At 36.4% G+C, this 23,914-nt stretch overlaps 1 protein-coding gene across 1 annotated transcript; it reads right to left on the bottom strand.

Annotated features, from left to right (window-relative positions):
• Positions 1 to 240: 240 nt before the first annotated feature.
• LOC149815146 (DNAJ heat shock N-terminal domain-containing protein) lies at positions 241 to 2,325 on the bottom strand. The gene has a single exon (XM_089988878.1). The coding sequence runs from the start codon at positions 1,146 to 1,148 to the stop codon at positions 576 to 578; it is 573 nt and encodes a 190-aa protein (XP_089845004.1). The 5' UTR covers positions 1,149 to 2,325; the 3' UTR covers positions 241 to 575.
• Between the last annotated feature and the right edge of the window lie 21,589 nt (positions 2,326 to 23,914).

Raw genomic sequence — 23,914 nt, 5'->3', positions numbered from 1 at the left:
AGATCTGATCCACAGTGATCGGGCCGAGTACCTAGAAAATTCCTGAGGGAGGGAAGAAGGGCCCTAGAAAATTCAGTGATCAGGCTCTCTTATGATTCTCCTTCCAACTTAAACAAAACGAAACAGACTTCAATTCCCAACTTCAGATGGACTGGATCCACATCATGCCACACAAATTGGTTCAAATGATAGAAAAGAGAGGTTGAACTTCAGAGAATATCATATTTGAGATTTACTTAATTTAACGTCAGAACTGATATAGGTCTTTCATTAATAAAAATGTAAATCATGCCATAAAATCAGCAAGTTGTTCATTGTTATCTAATGGAATTAAAGAGCAGACACAAAAACTCTATCCAATCATGGCCTACACATTCCTCAGAATCAGAATTGACACCTCAACCCCTCCCCATACAAGCCTCTGTCAGGAAAATCCATATGTAAGATACAAAACTATATCACATATATACGGCTGCAGATACCAGCATATGGCTCAATATGACTAGTATATAAGGGGATACAGAACAGGAGCCAAAATGGAGTATCCGTGTGACATAGATACAGAATAAGACATCCTATGAGCATGTATGAACCATAAGTCTAATTTTCAATGAACATGAGCAGCAATGAAGAAGAACTGAAGTTCGGTCTACTTTCAACTGATTCAATTGTTTTCTTTCCATACTTCCCAATCTAAAAGAAAGACCCATCTCCTCAAGCTCTTCAGAGGTAATTGAAAAACAGTCCCCACATCTGCAAGGATAAAATAACTCCAAGCCTTCATCCACATTTTTTGCCATCATCTCCTCCAACTCGACATCTTCTGCAATCTCAGAAGCATGCCTAGCACATTCCAGTTCGCAATCATAACGGGCACGTAATTTAGAATCACTGAGAACTTCCCAAGCCTTCTGTATTTTGACAAAACCATCATGTACTTCATCATCAAGCAATCCACATTTCCCATGTAATTTATCTGGATGAAAAACTAGAAGAGAAGACCTGTAGCTAGCTCTTATCTCATCATAACTTGCATCCTCCTTCACTGAGAGGATTTCATAGTGGGTCTTTCTTGAGGAATTCCCGCCGGTAACAAGCATACTCGAGACTACTTGTACCAGAATTTTTTTTGCTGAAAATACAATCATAAAGAACAAACAAAAAATCGTAATGTGAACCACAAAGAGAAAAAGGCAACATCAGAAAAAGATACAGCCATTCTCTCACTCCCAAAAGAAACAAACTGCAATTCCTAGCATGCACAACTATTACTGTGTAACAGTGTTTAACAAGATGAGTTCATTTCTACTTTTTATGCTGTTATTTCCTTGCCAGAAACCGAAACGGGAAACAAGGCTTTTCAAGTGCATGTGAAACAGGAAATGAGAAACAAATTGAGAAACGAACCAGGAACCAATTGGGAAACTGATGGAAAATGAATGGGAAGCGTTTAACAAGAAGAAAAAACTTACCAAACATGAGAAACATGTATCCTACAAAAGGAAAACGCTTGGGAAACGTGTGGGAAACGCATAGGAAACGTGTTTCCCAAATATGGGAAATGCATTTCCCATAAATTTTGTGGTGTTTCCCATGTTTTTCGGAAACACAAACTTTGCTGTTTCGGAAATAGTTTCCCGGAAATGTGTTTCCCATCTTCCTATAGTGTTTCCGGTAACCTTGTTTTTTTCCCATAAGCCGCTGGCATACTAGGAATTGAACAACAGAAACGCATCCCATTCATCAAGAATGACGACCACTGGGCAGACTCATTAATTGTACTTGAAAAAAATAACAAATGTGAATCAACTCATATTCTATAGCATATCACCATTAGCATACAGATGGGAAGAAGTTTACAACAGCAAACCAATTAACAGGAACAATAAAAATAAAAAAAAAGCATCTATAATCTGCTCCATGCTAAGTCACTAAGACTAAAATTTGCAAAGAAAAAAAAAGAAAAGAAGGAAATTCTATCAACACAAGGCTTGCTATCACATTTATATGCCAAATCTGGCCATTTCCATTACACAATCAGCTAGAAACAATTTTTCATGAATTTAAGACACCAACTAATCCCCAATAAAAATATTTGCATATCAACTTAACCAGAAAATTGGATGAATTTTTGCCGTCACTAGAAATTAATTTGGCATACATCTTATTTCATTCTCAATAAACACAGTTTTATTTTTTTAGGCCAAAGGAAAACCGTCCATGAGCGACCACACATTGGCAGGCCTCCTGTTGAGGTCTCCCCATGCCCAAATATTTAGATTTCAACAATACCCAACATCTCACAACACTAAAAAACACATCCAAAAAGGAGACATCTGAACAGGAAACAAAAGAAAAAAAAAAAGGAGAGAAATCCCAAACACTTTACCCCTTGCTCACATCAACTAATGAGGAAACGCCCGACCAGTCATGGCCGGCTGGAAAGCAAATCAGACAACGCGTCGGCGGCCAACGATCGAGAAAAGTCAGAAGGCCTTCGGAATCTACGAACTAAGAAGAAACTCAAAACCCTTCGACAGAACCACCACAGAGGCATGTATATGGTGCGGAAAGGGACAAATAGGGAATAAAAAAAAGGAGAGGACATCGGGTCGGGTACCAGACCCGAGATTGCGGGGTTTGGGCTGGCACAATAGAAAGCCCAATAAATCCGGGGCCAAACTCAGCCCAAAAAGAGGTGAAAAAAACTGCACAAATATTTGTGCATTAAGCACCTGATCACACTCCATGAGGGCCTGTCAGCTGTGAGGGCCAATGAGTGATGGAGGGTGATCAGGTGCTTAATGCACAAATTTTGTGTCATGTGATTGCACTGATCCGCCTCAAAGGGGTTTGGCAGAGTGGGATGGGGCCTACACCATTAGACGGGTGGTTATATAAATGTTAATTCAAAAAAAAAACTTAAAAATTTAAGTTTTTAACTAAAATCACGTGGAATCATGAATAATATTAATTGAAAATTATATATATACTTAATTAAACATTTATCTCATTTGAAAAACCAAAATCAAAACCTAAATGTTAATTAAAAAATTAAAAAAAAAAAACCTTAAACCCTAAAAAAGGCACAAGAAGAAAAAAAGACCAACAATGGTGTGCGGACTTACTCGGAAAGCTGCCGGATGCACGGTGCAAGCGGCATGCCTCAAGCACTGGCCCGGCCTGAGAGAGAGTGATGAAAGGGGTGATGCACGCCGCCGCCCAAAAGAGAATGGTCGGATTGCCGAAGGTGCAGCTGTGCATGTCTGGTGGTGTTTCGATGGGAGAGGAAGAGCTGAGAGAGAGGTGAGGTCAGGGTCAGGGTCGCCTAGGGGTGTCAACAAGTCGGGTTTGGTTCGGACTCAGGTAAAACTAAACCCAAACCTGATTTGAGATGATGGTATCGGGTCCAGACTCGACTCCAATCAGACTCACCATAAGAGAAACCATACCTGGTAAAATAATAGTTTTTATTATTTTTACATTGAAATTTTTTAGATCTTAGTCGGAACTCGGGTCTTCTATGAAATTTCACAAATCACACCCAACTTTATATATTAATCAGATCGATCAAGTCTGAGTCAAACCCAATCCATTGACACCCCTAGGTCACGTGCGCAAGAGGGGCAGCACATCGTATGCCTATGGGTCGAGCAGAATTCTGGATCAGGGTGGACTGACACCCCTATTTGGGGATTTTTCATGTCAAGGAGAGTGGGCACGCGCCCCCTGCCCCTAAAGGTAGCTCCCCAGTCATAGCTGATAGTGAAGCATGGGTTGGATCAAGCACTTGATACAAACCCGACCATTGACATCCTTAGATATAAAAGGGCAACCTGACCCACCCTAAACTCAGCTCAATAAGATTGGGGCCCAACCTGATCCTAGACCATGTTTGGCTTTAGTAGGTCAATGATTGTGTTTGGTCCAGGTAGGGCTATCAATGGGTCGGGTTTATAACGGATACTCAAACCCAAATGTTGACCTAGTAATATGGAGGTTGGGTTTGGGTTGTGATTTTACTCGAATATGCAATCTGACCTGACCCAAGTGTTTTATATGTATTTTTTTTAGTGAAAAGTAAACTCCTTAAGTTATATGCATCTTAGTTTGAGATTCCATTTTCTCCACCTGAAGAAATTGAAACGCAAAGCTGAATTGGACTAGTTATTTGGGGGTTTGGTACTTAATGAATTTGTACCCGAATCTGGAATGCCCCTTAAATTTTAACACTTTTTAAAATGATGTGAAAATTAAAACTTTTCATTTATATTTAAAAACGACAGCAAAAATATTTACAAACAGGGTCCAAAACCTTGAGAGGGTTATATTCAATTCAAAAGCTCGGCAAAACATCATTTTGCACCTCTTTGCAAAACACTGTTTAATACACAAGGTTTTGGCACAAATATACATTATTCATTTTAAGTGTAACAATTGCATAATACATTATTTTTTGTGAACAAAGTATCAGACCCAAAAACCAACACAACAACCAAAAGCAGTCCTAGGTCCAATCAGCAATAGTTTGTGAGTCCTTCGTGATGCACCCTTCGTCTATCCACTAAGCACCTAAAAAAAACAGTTGAAGTAATGGGGTGAGACAAACAATAATGTTTATGCGCGATCCAACATTCAACATATACAAGCATCCATAGTTGGAAAGCCTATCATGGCTAAAACTCTAATTCTAAGGATCACATGAATATATTCATTCAAATTCATACCAGTAAAGCAAGTGTAAAACATTATAGTTCAATATAAAACCACCACCCAACACGGGTTCACTAGCATTCAATGACACAACACAATTGCTATAAGATCATAACTATTGAGTAACATTCATCATGTATTTCATTATCGCAGTTAAGACAACTCGAGCTTACGCTTCGTGTATTGCACCATCACAGTGCTAGGGTCTTGGCCAAGACACAACTACCGCTATGAAACAAAATGGCATACAGCCAATCATACATTGAACCCTCTTGGTATTAGCTGCTCCAATACCTCTTAGGTATGAGCCATAATCACATCAAGTCCCCGTACTCTCAGGTATAGACAACTAAGTACCATATTGATACTTAGGTCTGGGTCAAGATGTGACATGCATAATGGTAGTCAACACAAAGGTCAACCCAAATTATATGTTGGATAATACATATCAATATCTAATACTCAATCAGATACATACGGTCAATACTCGATCATACGAGCTTGTGTTCATTAATACCAAAAATACTTCTTTCAAATGATTGCACAACCAAGTTTCTTGATTCTAATACATCTCGTATCCATCCTATATAGATTAGAGATCACATGATTCAATGATGATTAATTCCATATGCAATAGTATAATGGAGGAGTCCCTTAGACACAGGAGTCGACCCTCATAAGAGTCCAATCATTCCATAACAAAATGAGGAGATTTATTCAATCATAAGAGGAAGACATTCATTCAATAACAATAGAAGAAAATGCATATCAAATAGAAAAAGTTGACCCTCTGATTCTAAGGTCAACCCAAGCATAAACCTTGATCACACCAACTAAAGAAGGTCATACCGATCATATCACAAATATGTTGAATCTCTCATATCCAAAGCTTAATCACAATAATCAATCATAGAAGAACCTTCCACAAGCAAAGAGTCGACCTGATCAACTGAGGGGTCGAAGCCTACATTCATGTATTTCATATAATCTGATCATCCTCATAGAAATTTATCGTATTTTGAAAACAAGTTTTTCATCGAATTACCTATCTGAAAATGTACCTCCTTACAGGCTCATTCTCATTAGACTACCTGATATTGGGTCAGTATACCCTTACAGAATTGTCCTAGTCAAACTACTGGCTTTGGACCTTTACATCCTCATAGGCTCGTCTCTGTCAAACTACTGTTTTTGGACTATACATCCTCGCAGGCTCATCTAAGTTGGACTATCTAGTCTTGGATATGAAAAAACTCAAAGGTTCATCCTCTTGAAAAAAGTTTCACAATAGGTGATCCATTTAATAAAAATAGGAGTCAACCTACTCAACACAAGAAAACAACTCAAAAGAGTCGACTCACCCCAACTAGAGTCGACTCACAAACCAAAGAGCACACACTCAAAAGGAGTCAACTCTACAATCCCAAGAGTCAACCCTCAGAAACAAACCTAATATCAATAGACTAAAAAAGGAGTCGACCCTCAAAAACAAGCCTAACATCAATAGACTCTAAAAGGAGTTGACCCTTTACACTTAGGGGTCGACCCTTGAAAATACAAAACATCAATTACACAAGAGGAGTTGACCCTCAAAATATAAGGGTTGACTCTTAGAGCAGAAAGCCATAACTATATTCAAAAGGAGTTGACTCCCCAAACATAGGGGTTGACCCTCAATTGCAACCGAACCTCAATTCAAAACAAACAAAGGTCGACCCTTCCAACTCAGGAGTCGACCCTCAGTGCTTAGGGCACAAACTTACAGACTCATGTCATGCCTACATTTACATGCATAAATATTTTATTAAATCTTTCATTTAATTTATGTTGCTTTATATGTGATGCTTAACACACACCTTTTTATCATGATCCTATATTATATCCAAGGAACACCCCTCTCACAGCGACTGTAGGCATCTTCGGCCTATCCAAGGGTGTTCATTTAACCATTTTTATTATGTCTTTTAATCATTGAAAAATACAGAGACACTTGTACCAGAGTTCAAGACCCTTCGTCAAGGCGTTCCTCTCCCCGGAACCTAGAATACGAGAACCTTATCCCTTTTTTAAGTCAACGCAGTGCACTATTATGCATACTGCAGCAACTCCATCTTCGCCACGAGTATCATAGTCTAGTGTCCCATAATCCCCGTGGCTAGGGACCGTCCACAATTGACCAACTAGTGTTACACGCTTTGCCACAAGATTGGTGCAAATACTTGTTCACATTTGACAAGCTCGCTCCAGCCACATACTTTGATGAGTACAAATCAATCATTTAGTATAGCTTATTCTTAATTAATTTTTTATGCATAATATTGTACTCTTTTAGTACTTTGAGTCAATTCCCACACAAGCCACATTCAACTGACATCATTCTTATGTCATGCATTCAACTAAAATCTCATACCCATATAAGTACTATAACATGTATTGCAATGCTTGCAAATATGAACACAAGCAAAGTCGTGCTTGTCCAAATCACATAGTGTGACATTTACACTACTGACAAAACAATTCTCTTTTTACCATGAATACTGAAAAGGAAAATATGCACAAACTTATGTGTTATACCATGCATACATGCTCATGTTCCCATATATTTCAACTCAAACTGGGTCCCTCATTAGACCATCTGACATAATTTCATGCAATAACCCAAAAATATCATAAACATAAGCCTCTCAGTCTATTTTAGAGGTGATTCACTTGAATCCTAAGCTTAACAGCCCAAACCCGAACTCAAAATAACAAGAAAATCCATTTGGAAAACTAAGGAGTCGACTCTGAATGTTCAAGAGTCGACTATTTTTAAGAAAGAGTTGTCTCTCATTATTAGGGATCAACACTTTTTAGAAAGAGTCTATTGTCTGAATACGAGAGTTGAACCTTGGTTGGCTTTACACATGAAACAACAAAGGTGTTGACTCTCTGAACACGAGAGTCGACCCTCGATTGACTTTATACATGTAACACTAGCAAAAGTATCGACTCTCTGAATATGAGGGTCGACTCCTATGCTACAAAACAGACCAAACGAAGGTGGGAAATAACAAGGGTTTACTCTTATGCTACAAAACAGACCAACTGGAGGTGAGAAATAATAGGGGTCGACTCCTACTATGTAGGGGTCAACTCATGTGTTCGAACAGAGTTGAAAACAGTCCAAAAACTCCAAATAAATGATGGTTCAAGCATGGATGCATGCTCAAATTCACTTATTCACACAAGGAAAACAAAACTACACAACAAACAATTTTAGAAACACATTCTAAACCAAAATTTCAAGATATATATTAAGCATAACATGAAGTTTTCCCCAAATCTCATGGTTTCTCAAAAATATAAGCTTATAAAGTATCTACATGTTACGTACTTCGTAGAAATCACAGAAGTAGGTCATTGTACCTCATGGATTAAGTAAGAACACCCAAATATAATCCAATAATATCCTAGCTCAGTCCCCACTTTGAATAAACTCCCCAAAGTATGAAAACTCCTTATCCTCCAAGTTTTGGATTAAACGTATTCAGCCCCTCCTCCTTGCAATTGTCTTAACTAGGTTTTTTAGAAGAGAAGAAGATGGTGGTGAGGGAGACGAGAGGAAGTGTGGAGAGATGAGAGAATGACTAGAGAGGGAAGAAGAAAGATACGAGTAAAGAGATATTACTTAGCTTAGGTTTAAAAACCCTTATATAGGATTAAACACACTGAGTCGGTGGGGGTTGAGTTGTCCCTCATTAATGATAGCTGACCTCACTGAGATTACCTATTTTTCCTTCATAACTTTCTCATACCCATTTTATCCTTTTTAGCAAACTTAATTACAGAAATGCCATATTTCTTAAAAACCAATAACTATTTCAGGAATTTCTTCTTTGTCTCTACGACAAGATAACCTAACTCTAGGAATACTAGGCATATTCCTTTTCTCAAAAAGCCCATCGTCTTTTCAAAAAAATTTATTATGCCCTTGAATCCAAATAGGGTCGATCCAAACCCGAATTTGATTAGTTTGAGACCCAAATTTACGAGAAATGAATATTTATCGATAATAAAATATTTATAACTAAAATTTAGCATTTATAAAATTTAAAAAGTTGAGATGTTACATTCTACCCCTCTAAAAAGAAATTTTTGTCTTCGAAATTTAGTTCAGACAACAACATAAAAAAGGTATGGGTAATGCTCTCGCATCTCAGCTTCGGGTTCCCAGGTGTATTCTTTTAGGCCATGATGCAACCATTTGACCTTGACCAAAGGAACAACCTTGTTCTTCAAAACTTTCTCACAATGATCTACAATCTTCATTAGTCACTCCTTCATTATCAAATCCTCACATACTTCTATATCCTATTGTTACATGATGTGCGAAGAATCTAGAACATGCTTTTTAGCATCGATACATGAAATACGTTGTGTATCTCAGCGAATTGTGGCGATAATGCAATCATATATGCCACTTATCCAACTTTCTTGAGAACTTTAAAGGGACCAATGTACCTCAAGCTCAGTTATCCCTTCTTAATGAACCTGAATACGCTTTGGGTCAATGCAATCCTTATAAACACATGGTCTCCAATGCCAAACTCAAGTTCTCGGCATCTTCAGTCCTCATAAATCTTTTGTCTACTTTGGGCCACCAATAAGCGTTGTCAAATCATCTTCACCCAATCCAAGTAGTGTTGTATAATCACAGGTGATTTGATCATCCTATCACCAACATCGCTCCAACGAGTCAATGTAAAACCTGAGATTTTTCTTTGATAATTAAAATGAATAAATGATGCATTATTGGTGTATTCATAACTATAATCGTAAATTCTTGATTTTCTTGATATTCTTGATTTTCTTGATTTTCTTGATTTTGATTAATTATGGACATTTGTCTCAAGTTATGAACATTCTTTCAAGAATAATTGAAAAAAAAAACTAAAATATGTGGACTAAACAGGAAAGTAAATGATTTCAGACTATAGATTTTGGATTTGGATCTAATCTCATTGGATTGGACCAATAGTATCAGATGTCAATATTGTTTCGATAGAAATTTTGGCCGATCAATGGCTCATCTTTTAAATCGGAGTTGACCTTGACGTTCCTCATTTTGAGGGCATCAAAATCAACTATTTACATGCAAAATTGGTATTGGTTTGAGTATTTTATCAGTGATTGGAGTTTATGCCTAATTATAGGTCAAAAATTAACGTTTATCAATATCGACTAAATTTTCTTGTCAATTCATATGCATATGATTAAATCTACCACCACGATGATCTACATTTCAAGTTCTATCAAATTCACTATTTAAACATTAAATTTTGATGAGTCTTTGGGTTTGTAGGCCTCTCGAAAGGTTACCATGTTACTAGAGCTCAAGCCAAGGTAAAAAGTCCCTACTTTTCTTTTATATCTTAAGTAATTTCAAAATTTAATTAATTAGGTCTCATAATTTACTTTTTTTATTTTATTAATAAAATAAATTGATAAATATTAACTTCTTATATTAAAGATGGGACTTTTTTCTAAGCCTATCTATAAATAGAGGCCATCATGCAGAGGATTAACAAGGTTAGTTCTCTTTTTCTCTCATCTCTTCCTCGCACCCCTTAGAGTTTCTCTTTCTCTTTCTTATATTCAAGAAAGACCTCCATGTGATTTCAGGGAGTGTATTAGATCCTTCTCAAGCTAGTAGAAGGTGCAAATCATCCAGATCGTGCAAAAAGAGCCGTCAGAATCTTTGAAAAATGTTTTTTCAACATGAGGTAGGTGATTTATGCTTTTGTTGCAAGAATGGAATTCTTGGCATGAATTCCAATGATTTTTCATAAGTTTAGGCCATGATCAAACCCTTCTAACCATGTGTTTGACCCAGATCTAAAGATTCATGGAAAAAGAATGATTTCTTTAAAAGAAAACCCTCTTAGAAATCAGGTTCTTCATAAAAACCTAGTTTCTCAGAAAAAAAATCTATAAATTTTATAAATACTTGTGTTATGCTATGATTTTCTTGCACGTAATGGTTTGTATTGGTAAAATAGGTTATTGTAGACATTCTGTAAAATTTTTGTGAACTTTTATGGTTAAAATTTGAAGATATTATGATTTTAGCAATATCATGTTTTTAAGAAAATAAATCAGTAAATATTGAAAAGATATAGATTTCATAGCTAGATTCATGCAATATTCAATAGTAGTTGATAGATTATATTAAAGTAGTTATTCTGTAATTTTTATAGATTTTTCTAAATTTTTATTTCATCCATATTCTATGATTTTGTAAATTTATTGTGTATTTTATTGAATTAATTTTTAAGAAAATAAAGCATATGCAAGATGGACATATTTTTCTAGCCAAACGGCTGAGGAAAGGTACGATTTATCTCTGTCAAGATATATCAGACCTAGTTGTATATTTTATTCTTTTTTATTTAATTTATGCAAGAAAAATCATGGGTGTATGGATTCGGGTAACCCGATTTGGTCTAACTCGAATGCATAGACCCGGAATTACAGTTTTTCGGTTAGATATCCGATCAGTAAAATATTTGTATCTCCCTCATCTAGAGAAGTTTTGATGAACGATTTATTGCGTTGGAAAGCTAACAAAATTTTGCATCTACTGTAAAATTTTGGGCTTTGTTTATGAATTGAGCACAACCCTATGACAGTCAAAACATAATATATTATGTATATAGTAAAACATTCATAACTCTCTCAAACGGAGGAATTTTTATAAATGATTTGCAGCTACGAAAAGCTGACAAAATTTTCTACATATTGTAAAAATATCAGCTATGTTCATCAGGTATAAGTTTTTTTGTTAACTCTATAACAGTCGAACAGAAGGCGAGAAGGATATTTATAGGCTTGCAAAGATGAGAGATAGGAAATCGAAGGATTTGGGTATGGTTAGATGTATCAAAGATGAAACGCAAAGGGTTTTAGTCAAAGATGAGGAGATTAAGGAGAGATGGAAAGATTATTTTGATAAGCTATTTAATGATAGTCATGCTCAAGATCTTGGAGACTTCTCCATTCCTTTTCATGAGATAAATCGTGACTTCATGCGCAAGATTCAAAAGAAAGAAATTGCAGAGGCTTTGAAGAAAATGAAATCAAGAAGGGCAGTTGGCCCAGATGGTATACCTATCGAGGCTTGGAAATGCTTGGGAGAGAAAGGTTTAGTATGGTTGACAAATCTTTTTAACTTGATTTGGCGAACAAATAAGATGCCTAATGAGTGGAGGAAGAGTACTTTGGTGCCTTTATATAAGAATAAGGGTGATATACAAGATTGCACAAACTATCGTGGTATAAAACTCATGAGTCATACTATGAAACTTTGGGAGAGGGTGATTGAGTCTAGGTTGAGGAAGGTTGTCATGTTATCGGAGAATCAATTTGGTTTTATGCCTGGAAGATCAACTATGGAAGCTATACATCTTCTTAGACAACTTATTGAAAGATATAGAGAGAGGAACAAAGATTTGCATATGGTTTTTATTGATTTAGAGAAGGCATACGATAGAGTACCTAGGGACGTTCTCTGGTGGACAATGATGAAGAAAGGTGTTTCTCTCAAGTACATTAGTATAATTAAAGATATGTATGAAGGAGTAGTAACCAATGTCCGCACTTGTGGAGGGGTGACAACCAATTTCCCGATAACGGTTGGGTTACATCAAGGATCTGCTTTAAGCCCTTTCCTATTTGCAATAGTGATGGATGAGCTTACGAGATCAATTCAAGAAAATGTACCGTGGTGTATGTTGTTTGCTGATGATATTGTTTTGAATGATGAGTCTAGAGCTGGGGTTAATGCTAAGTTAGAATTATGGAGACAGACATTGGAAGCTAGAGGTTTTAAGTTGAGTAAGAGTAAGACTGAATATATGGAATGTCGGTTTAGTAAGCAACGAAGTAGTGATGGGAGTGTAGTGAAGCTTGGTGAGCAAGATATACCGGTGAATGATTATTTCAAATATTTGGGATCCATCATTCAAAAGTATGGAGAAATTGATGGAGATGTAAATCATAGGATAAAGGTTGGGTGGATGAAATGGAAAAGTGCTACTGGAGTGCTGTGCGATCGTAGAATGCCATTGCGGTTGAAGGGAAAGTTTTATAGGACGACTATTAGACCCGCTTTACTATATGGTACGGAACGTTGGGCTGCCAAGAGACATCATATTCAAAAAATGAGTGTAGCTGAGATGCGGATGCTTAGATGGATGTGTGGAAATACAATAAAAGATAAGATTCGGAACGAAGAGATACGTAAGAAGGTAGGTGTTGCACCCATTGAAAATAAGATGCGAGAGAATCGTTTACGGTGGTTTGGACATATTCGGCGAAGGCCTAATGATGCTCCAGTTAGAAGGTTGGAGAAATGGGAAAATATATTAGTTAAAAGAGGTCGGGGTAGGCCTAGGAAGACTTGGATGGAGATGATAGGAAAGGATATGAATGCTTTGAACCTCACCGAGGACATGGCGTTGGATAGAAATGATTGGAGGAAAAGGATTCATGTGGAAGACCCAAAATGAATTTCTTTTTTGGTTCATATCGCTGACCCCAATTGTTTTGGGATGAAGGCGTAGTTGTTGTTGTTGTTGTTTGTTGTATAACAGTCGAACAGAGTTGAGGATTTCGTTAATCGAGATTGATCCTTGGACTGAGGGTCGACCTTTGCGTAGTTTGAATAAATGTTGTATAAATTTCTTCATATAGAATAGCATGCAGCATGTAAATGAGTATGCAAAGTCTGATTTTATGCAGAAGTTTATATGTTTAGCTTAAAACATCAATTAACTTAAGAAAGCCTACACATAAACATAGAAGATCGAAGGGTCCAACGAATGCAAGTTTATGGTTTAATTTCAAATATTGTGTTGGATGCATGTATGCCCATGTTATAATGATGATGATGATGATATTGATGTTGCAACGATATGGATGTTTTAATTCATATTCTTTATTGCATTGGCCATGTACATGCATATGTGCTACCTAAAGCATAAATGTGGATAAAATTTTATTTTTGCATATGCTCAAGATTATGTTAAATGCATGATTAAATAAATATTTTAATACTTTATAACAATGCATCTATTGCTTGTAAAGTGGACAAAGGTTTTGATGTTTCATGAAAAATATGAATATAATCAAGTAAACATGTGATATTAAAATCAAGATACTTGCTAGGAGAGTGGAAGGTGGTACAAAACTTCGTGGAGCAAGTATGTTTCAGGCACAGAAGGCTGCTCCTCCCCTCCCATGATTTTATGGGAAAACCTCTGCATCGGACTGCAGCGTAGAGGGCAAGGTACTCATGAGAAAATCTGATGCATCAGGTTGAAAGGTGTTGGGAATATCTCTCGTATTAATGTCCCTCACCCCATCCTGGTGAATGAGCCTAGCTAGGCTAAAGCCACCCTTATATGTAAAACACTGCTTGAGCCATGGTCTTGATCTAGGAATCTAAGTCTGTGTTGTATCAGTAAGGCTAAGAAGTGATAACATAAGATGTATGTGTTTTAGTCAGGCATCACATGCATCATTTAACAAAAAAAAAAATTAAAGATAAGAATTTATGCACGCATTGAAGGGCTTCAGCATATGGTAAGTCATGCATATTAATTGCTCATGCATTTTAACTTCTTGAAATGTATGAATTGATGCTCTCTTGTTTAATTTGGTTGGTTGAATAAGCATGACTTGTTGTGTAATTGTTTCAGTTAATTTTAAATGTTAAATTATAAAATTTCTATTAAAATTCTTGCTTTGTATTTCTGTCTTACAAGTTTAGTATATCTCACTCTACTAAGACATATTTTGTCTGACCCTATATGGTTTACTATTTTTTAGGTAATGAAAAGTAGCTTACATGCGAAGGAAGGTGGTTGCGATAGGGACTGAACCTACCTTTCTTCTACATTCACAAGATTTTCTAGACTCTGATTTATTATTTGATTTCTATGTCAATGGACAAAAGTAATTAATATTTCGAATGATTGTGGACCTTGATTCATTTTATACATGATGAGATCTATTAATTTTAAGTTCTCATAATCGTATGGTTATGCATGAATACGAAAAGTAGTACTCCAACTTTTAGACGAGATGAGTTTTTTTGATGTTATATGTTAAAATATTTAAAAGTATTTAAAAAAATTACCATTTTTGGGTTATAAAAATTGAAGTGTTACAGTCGGTGATCGACATTGTTTTCTATAAAGTGCCTCGAACAGTGTCATTCTGATGCTAGAATGAAAACTATTGTTATATGCAAACTCGGCTACTTTCACATGTCGATCTCATTCTTCTGACCATTCTAGGACACAAGATCTGAGCATGTCCTCTAAAGTCTAGATGGTCCTTAGAAACTGTCCATCAGTCTGTGGGTAAAAAGCAAAACTAAATTCAGATTTGTCCTAAGGGCCTTTTATAATTGTTTCAAAAAATGGGATGTGAAACGAGGATCACAATCAGACACGATAGATCGTGGCACTCTATGTAGTGTGACAATCTCCTCAATATAAATATATGATAAACTTTTCAAAGTCTTACTTCGATTGATCAGCAGAAAATATGTGAACTTAATGAGTCGGTCTACTATTACCCAGATAGAATCATTATGTCTACGAGTATGTGGTAACCGAACTATAAAATCCATAGTTATGTTATCCCACTTCCATTATGTAATATCCAAAGGTCTCAACAAACCTCATGGCCTTTGGTGCTTTATTTTTACCTTTTGGCAAATAAGACACCTCGATACAAAATCTGCAACACTATGCTTAATGTCGCACCACCAAAAATGCCTATGAAAATCTTTAAGCATTTTTGTACTCCCTAGATGGATAGAGTATCTAGATCGATGTGCGTCGGAAAGCAAATCTTCCTTCAGAGATGGATCGTTAGGAATCTACCATCTTTCCATGAATTTTATAATCTCATTATGGTCACATGTGAATCAAGACTCTAGCTTACTAGCATTAGCCTTGAATCTACAAAAATAATTACTTCTCTGTTAGGATTGGGCGATTTTGTCCAATATTTCTGACTTGGCAACTATGTATGAATACCACACACTATCAGATTTTCCAACGATCGGTTGTCAATTGATAACACCTTTCAACAAATCCCAACTCAGACCAATCAAGGTTAATAATGATACCTTTCTACTCAAAGCATTTGCTACCAATATTTGCCTTATCAAGGTGGTAGGAGATAAAAAACTCATAATCTTTTAGAAACTCCAACCATCTTCTCTGTCTCAGATTCAACTCTTTCTATGAGAAAAGATACTTAAGACTTTTATGATCTGAGAACACTTCAAATTTCTCTCCATACAAATAATGTCACCAAATCTTTAAAGCATAGACGACTACTGCTAACTCTAAGTCATGTGTAGGATAGTTTCATTCATGAATCTTTAATTGACTAGAGGCATATGCAACCACCCTTCTCTACTGCATTAAAATACAACCCAATCTTGTGCCTGAGGCATCGCTATAAACTACAAAGTCTTTTGGTTCACATGGAAAAGCTAACACTAGAGTTGTAATCAACCTTATCTTCAGTTCCAGAAAACTCTCTTCACATTTAGGAGTTTACTCATATTTAGCTCCTTTCCTCAAAAACTTAGTCATGAGAGTTGCAGTCTTTGCAAAGTCTTGAATGAATCTGCGATAATATCCTATGAGTCACAAGAAACTCTGAATTTTTGTGACACTCTTGGGTGGCTCTCATGCCAATACTGCCTTAACTTTGGTTAGATCTACCTCAATACCTTTGTCCGATTTTATGTGTCACAAGAATCCAATACAATCAAGCAAAAAATTGCACTTTGAGAATTTAGCATATAGCTTATGTTCTCTCAATGTCTCCAAGACAATCTGCAAGTGGATCTTATGTTGCTCCTCATCCTTGGGGTATACCAAGATATCATCGATAAATATGATTACAAATTGATCCAAGAAGTTTTTGAGTACTCGGTTCATCAAATTCATAAAAGCAGTTTGAGCATTCGTCAATCCAAATGGCATCACTAGAAACTCAAAGTGGCCATATCTAGTCTTGAAAGTTATCATCGGCACATGACCTGCCTTGATAAGAAGTCGATGATAGTTAGACTTAAGATCAACTTTAGAAAACACTTTGGTCGACTTCAGCTCTAAAATCTTGAACTACCTCTAATTCTTTTATCGCCAATACATCGTGGTTCAATGTTGTAATGCTTGAAAGGAATATCTGGCACCCCTGTTGGGCATACTTCTGAACTTTCAATGTGGAGATCAATCTCCCATTTCTAGAAGTGCTTAAAGCACTGAATTCAATCACCGGGTAGTCGGGTATCTCCAACAAATCCTTCTTACCGCGACACTGCAAACTCATAAAATGCACATACAATCAATCAATACTGAAGATTATGTTGTATTCTACCATCTCTAACAGAATATGATCTGTTGAGAATACATGTCCCTCAATCAACACATCGATATTCTAAACGAACTGCACATAACTCGACTTCACTCCAAGAGGAGTAGTCACCTCAAGAGATATATCCAACAACATCATTGGCAAACTAAGGAGTCTAGCAAATTCACATGATACAAAAGAGTGTGTATCACCAAAGTTGAATAAAATGCAAGCAGAAAAATTGGCAATAGCGATAATACCTTCAATCATACAATTGTTCAAGCTTGCCTCCTCTGTGGTGGTCATATATGCACGTCCAGTTGGCCTCTTCAGATGCTGAATCTACAAGGGCTACTGGTCTCGCTACGATTGGGACTGCATCTTCTTCTGGGGACAATCTTGGGAAAAGTGCCCCAATTTCTTTCACTGAAAGCAGGTGCTGATCTCAAGTGGGCAAGGACGCTCATCATGATTCCTCTAACACTTCGAGCAAACTCAAGTGGTAGGTGGTCTATGTTCATAAGGCTTATTTTGTGGGTGCTGCCTCTTAAATATTATAGCCTTAACATGATTCTTGGGGACAAACCTCTTGTTGTCCCCTCCTGATTCAGATGACTCGGTAGATTTATGAGCCTTCTTCGATGCTACCCAATCTTCTTCCATGATGGTGGCTGATTCTATGGCCTCGTTCAGTGTTTGTGAACCTCGCGACAATACCTTTGTTCAAAGTCCATCCTTTAAACCTCGAGTGTACTTCATTGCCTGAGCTCTCTCAGTGGTATAAGTATTCGGACAAAAAATGTTCTAGGTGTATGAAATGACTGGTGTACTCTAGTAAAGACAATTATTTTGCTTCATATTAAGGAATTCTTACATCTTATGCTCTCACTCATGAACAAGAAAGTAAGTGTTGTAGAACACCTCCATGAAGTCTACCTAGGGAATCATCAGTGTTGACTCGAATCAAACTTCTCGAAGGGTCTCCCACCATTGATTTGCCTCATCCTTCAGTTGGTATGATCCAAACATGGTTTTCTTATCCTTAGGAGTCCTAAGGATGGTAAAGATCCTCTCCAACTCCCTAATCTTGCCTAAGCCAATGCATTGATAGCCCCCATCATAAAATCTCTCTCCTCGGCACAACTATGGGGTTGACTAGTCTCTGGCAGAATCCCCGGTGGATATGTATCAAGCATCTATCAATAAAAAGGAAAGGAACTCATCAAAATTTCAATTACCAAGAAAAGGATGTACTATATCTGCTAGCACAAACTATATTTATTGATGGTGGAACATCGACAGAACACGGAGTTTAAACTTTTGGACTGGATCTAGACTGCTCTAATACAAAAAACTCACGCCTAAATTTTTACCAAGCATTTTTTTTTTAAACCTCAGTGAAATACTTTTAGCTTTGTCCAAAAACATAAAAGCCATATAAAGGTTCTTTCTAAACTATTTCAAACAAATTAGGATCACTAATGGGAATGGGATTGAGGGCTTAGTCAAAATTTGTCATATTTCATTCATTCACAAAATATACGAGTTTTTATATCACAACCATAAAATTTCAAAAGGTTTCCTAGAAGGAAGTCCCAGAGTGTATTCGTCAAGATCCATGAGCCTTTAGTGTATGATGCATTCTATTCCGCCTTCACCTTAGTCCCTGAAATTTTTTATAATGATGGTGACAAACAACTTATCGTCATACAGTCACACTACTCAAATTATCACCAATGAGTATGAGCCATCATTTGTCAAAGATTCTTAATTCTCAAATATGAAGAGTTGACCCCTCTCATAAGAGTTGACCTTTAGGTTTACTCAACACGAGAAAACAACTCAAAAGAGTCAACTCACCCTAACTATAGTCGACTCACAAACCAAAGAGCATACACTCAAAAGGAGTCAACTTTGTAATCCCAAGAGTTGACCCTCATAAACAAGCCTAACATCAATAGACTCAAAAAAAAGTTGACCCTTTACACTCTGGGGGTCAACTCTTGGAAATACAGAACATTAATTACACAAGAAGAGTTGACCCTCCAAATATAGGGGTCGACTCTCAGAACAGAAAGTCACAACTATATTCAAAAGTTGTCAACTCTTCAAACATAGGGGTTGACCCTCAACTGCAACAAAACCCCAATGCAAAACAAAAGGAGGTCGACCCTTCCAACTCAGAACTCGACCCTCAGTGCCCACGACACAAACTCACGAACTCATGTCATGTCTATGTTTACATGAATAAATATTTTATTGAATCTTTCATTTAATTTATGTTGCTTTATATGTGATGCTTAACACACACCTTTTTGTTACGATCCTGCTTTATATCCAAAAAAACACCACTCCCACGACCACTGTTGGCATCTTCGGCTTGTCCAAGGGTGTTCATTCAACCATTTTATTATGTCTTTTAACCATTGAAAATTACTAAAATACTTGCACCAGAGTTCAAGTCCCTTTGTCACGGCGTCCCTCTCCCCAGAACCCAGAATATGTGAACCTTATCTCTTTCTAAAAGCAACGCAGAGCACTACTAAGCATACTACAGTAGCTCCACCTCCGCCTTGAGTATCGAAGTTCAGTGTCTCAGAATCCCTATGGCTAGAGACGGTCCACAATTGACCAACTAGCATTACAGGTTTTGCCGCAAGGTTGGTGCAAATGCTTGTTTACATTTGACAAGCTCGCTCCAACCACATACTTTGGCAAGTATAAATCAATCCTTTAGTGTAGCTTATTCTTAATTAATTCTTTATGCATAATATCATCTCCTTTTAGTACCTCGGGTCAATGCCCACACATGCCACACTTAATTGGCATCATTCTTATGTCATACATTCAGCCATGTATTGTACATTCTTGCAATATAAGAACTAAAATCCCATACTCATATAAGTACTATAACATGTATTGCAACACTTGAAAATACGAACATAGGCAAACTCGTGCATGTCCAAATCATATAGTATGACACTTACACTACTAACAAAACAATACTCCTTTTACCAAAAATACTGAAAAGGAAAACATGCACAAACTTATGCATCATACCATGCATGCATGCTTATGCACCCATGCATTTCAACTCAAACTGGATCACTCATTAGACCACCTGACATAATTTTATGCAATAACCCAAAAATATCATAAACATAAGCCTCCTACTCTATTTTGGAGGTGATTCACTTGAATCTCAGGCATAACAGCCTAAACTCGAACTCAAAATACCAAGAAGACCCATTTGGAGAACTAAGGAGTTGACACTCTTAAATGAGGGGCTGACTCCCTTTATCAGAGGTTGACTCTTTTTCAGAAAGAGTTGACTCACTTTATTAGGTATTGACTCTTTTCAAAATGAGTCAACTCTCTAAACACAAGAGTTGACCTTCGGTTGGCTTTATAGATGGAACAACAAAGGTGTCAACTCTTTGAACAGGAGAGTCGACCCTTGACTGACTTTATACATGGAACCATAGCAAAGGTGTCGACTCTCTGAACATGAGGGTTGATTCTTGTGCTACAAAACATACCAACCGAAAGTGAGAAATAACAGAGATCGACTCCATCATAGGGGTCAAATCCTATTTTCAAACAGAATTGAAAACAGTCCAAAAACACCAAAAAATGATGGTTCAAGCATGGATGCATGCTCAGATTCCCTTCTTCATAAAAGGGAACAAAACTACACAACAAAAAAATTTAGAAACACATTCTAAACCAAAATTTCAAGATATATATTAGGCATAACATGAAGTTTCTTCCAAATCTCATGGTTTCTCAAAAACACAAGCTTACAAAGTATCTATATGATATATACTTCGTAGAAATCACATGAGTAGGGCATGGTACCTCTTGGATTAAGAACACCCAAATATAATCCAACAATATCCCAGCTCATTCCCCACTTTGAATGAACTCTCCAAAGTATGAAAAACTCCTCCAAATCATGGATTAAACATATTCAACCCCTCCTCCTTGCAACTGTCTCAACTAGGTTTTTGAGAAGAAATGAAAATAAAGGTGAGGGAGATGAGAGGAAGTGTGGAGAGATGTGAGAACGAGAAGAGAGGGAAGAAAGATATGTGTAAAAATATATTATTTAGCTTAGGTTTAAAAACCCTTATATAGAATTAAACACACTCAGTCAGTAGGGGCTGAGTTGTCCCTCTTTAATGACAGTTGACCCCACCAAGATTACCTATTTGCTCTTTATAACTTTTGTATACATGTTTTGCCCTTTTTAGCAAACTTATTAACAAGAATGCCATAACCCTTAAAAACCAATAACTATTTTAGGAATTCTTTCTTTGTTCCTAAGACAAAATAAGCTAACTCTTTATTAGGAATACCGGGCATGTCCCTTTTCCCAAAAAATGCATCGTCTTTTCAAAAATGATGATTATGCTCCTGCATCCAAATAGGATCGACCCAAACCCAAATTCGATCAGTTTGAGACCCAAAACCACGAGAAATTAATATTTATCAATAATAAAAGATTTATAACTGAAATTTATCATTTATAAAGTCTAAAAAAGTCGAGATGTTACATTGTCAATGGGTCTAGTTTGTTTTAGGTACCTGACCTAAATTGCTGAGTATGGGCATGGAAAGTGCTTACCCGGATAATATTCGAAAAATAATTATACTATCATTGTAAAATGGTGTGCTTCCTGCAATGCCTACCAATTTGATTAAATCCTGCACATATCCAAAATCATTGATTTCCAACTTTTTTAGGATATTTTTGCCCTTCGCACATGCAAACATGCTGAGGTTCGCGTGATATATAAGTATGTTGTAAGAAGTTCACAATTTGTCAATAAAAAAAAGATTTTGTGAACATATACAGTATGACCTTCGCTAGTATGACCTTCATGAAGATAACCTGCAAACCTCACTTAAGTAAATACTCCTCATGAAGGCATAATTGTGTGTTGACATTCACAAATACCTATTGTGAATATCTTCAACTTCCGCACTCTAACGAGACCTTCACTTATACAGTATGGCATTTACAAATATAATACAACCATCGCAAAGAAAACATGTGAACCTCCTTTAACCAAATATTTCTCAAGAAAGTTTGCAAATGTCTCCTGACATTCTCAAATATCTATTGTAAATGTCCCCGCATATTTGCGAACATCTTTTTGATGTTCGCAAGATGATTTGTGAACATCTTCTATATATGTTGTTCTTGTGATCTCATTTGCGAACTTGCCAAACATTCACATATTGGACATAAGATTCAAAAAATTTCTCAAGACTTTAATGTGAATCTCTCCATGTTGTGAATCTCCATAAGAGCATTAAATGTGATGCTTCATTTTTTTTAAAACAATAGCTCACATTTTAGAGATATTTTTGCATGAACTAGGGTTTTTTGTGATCCCCTACTTGTGGTCCCCAACATTTACCCCAACAAAATTTTTTGATAATTTTTTGGCATCTATTTTTTTGACATAATTCTGTGACATTATCGTTTGCTCTCTGTTGCACAACCACTACAACAAAGCAGTGGATTAGCGATAACCTCATTCCGTCGCTAACAGGATTAGCGACGGATTAGCAATGAAGTAGCGACGGATAGCTTACGTCGTGAATTTTTTGACGCTAACTGGCGACAGAATAAATCTGTCACCAGTTTTGTCACTAATTGTGACGGAATAACGAACGATGGATTCCATCGCAAAGCCACCGGTACTAAACGACGACCTTGGCTTAGCAATGGATTTACAGCCGTCGCTAAATTATATGTATAGCGACGGCTAATCCGTCGCAAATAAGAAAAAAATAAAAAAATTTATTTGAAAATTAAATATCGAGAACGCTACAATTTATATTTCCTGTACAATTTATATTTCCTGTAAATAAAAAAAAGTACACATAAAATTTCATATAAAAGGAAACTAAAACAATTAATCATTCCACTTTAAAATTAACAAGTTTAATTATTTACAATTCAACAATTATATTTTCAAAACAAAAAAAAATAGAACAAATTCAACACATTAATCTAATCATCGCCAAGATTTTGTGCGTCTTCTTGTTCATTGTCTTGATCTGTCTCTTCAGCTCTGCTACGCTGATTATCGCTAGCAACCTACACAAGAAAAGAATAGTCAGTATTGATAAACAAAATATATTGAAATAAATTATACACTATATGTGATTTTATCATGTGCTCATATGTGTTCTAAGGCAGTAAAAAAACTCTATATGTGATTCTATCATGCTCATATGTGCTCTAAGGCAGGCAAAAAACTCTATATGTGATTCTATCATAAATGATATGTGTTCTAAGGCAGTAAAAAAACTCTATATGTGATTATATCATGCTCATATGTGTTCTAAGGCAGCCAGAAAAACTCTATATGTGATTCTACCATGCTCATATGTGCTCTAAGGCAGGCAAAAATGCTATATATGTGATTTGATCATGCTCATATGTGTTCTAAGGCAGTCAAAAAACTGAATATGTGATTATAGCATGCTCATATGTGTTCTAAGGCAGTCAGAAAAACTCTATATGTGATTCTATCATGCTCATATGTGCTCTAAGGCAAAGCAAAAAACTTTATATGTGATTCTATCATGAATGATATGTGTTCTAAGGCAGTAAAAAATTTCTATATGTGATTCTAGCATGCTCATATGTGTTTTAAGGCAGTCAAAAAACTGAATATGTGATTATAGCAAGCTCATATGTGTTCTAAGGTAGTCAAAAAAACTTTATATGTGATTCTATCATGCTCATATGTGCTCT

Source organism: Nuphar pumila, chromosome 15, assembly GCF_984573655.1.
Source record: "Nuphar pumila chromosome 15, dmNupPumi1.hap1.1, whole genome shotgun sequence".
In the NCBI taxonomy this organism is placed as follows: Eukaryota; Viridiplantae; Streptophyta; class Magnoliopsida; order Nymphaeales; family Nymphaeaceae; genus Nuphar; species Nuphar pumila.
The sequence above is the reverse complement of the archived record's forward strand: the minus strand, read 5'-3'. Positions and strand labels throughout refer to the sequence as shown.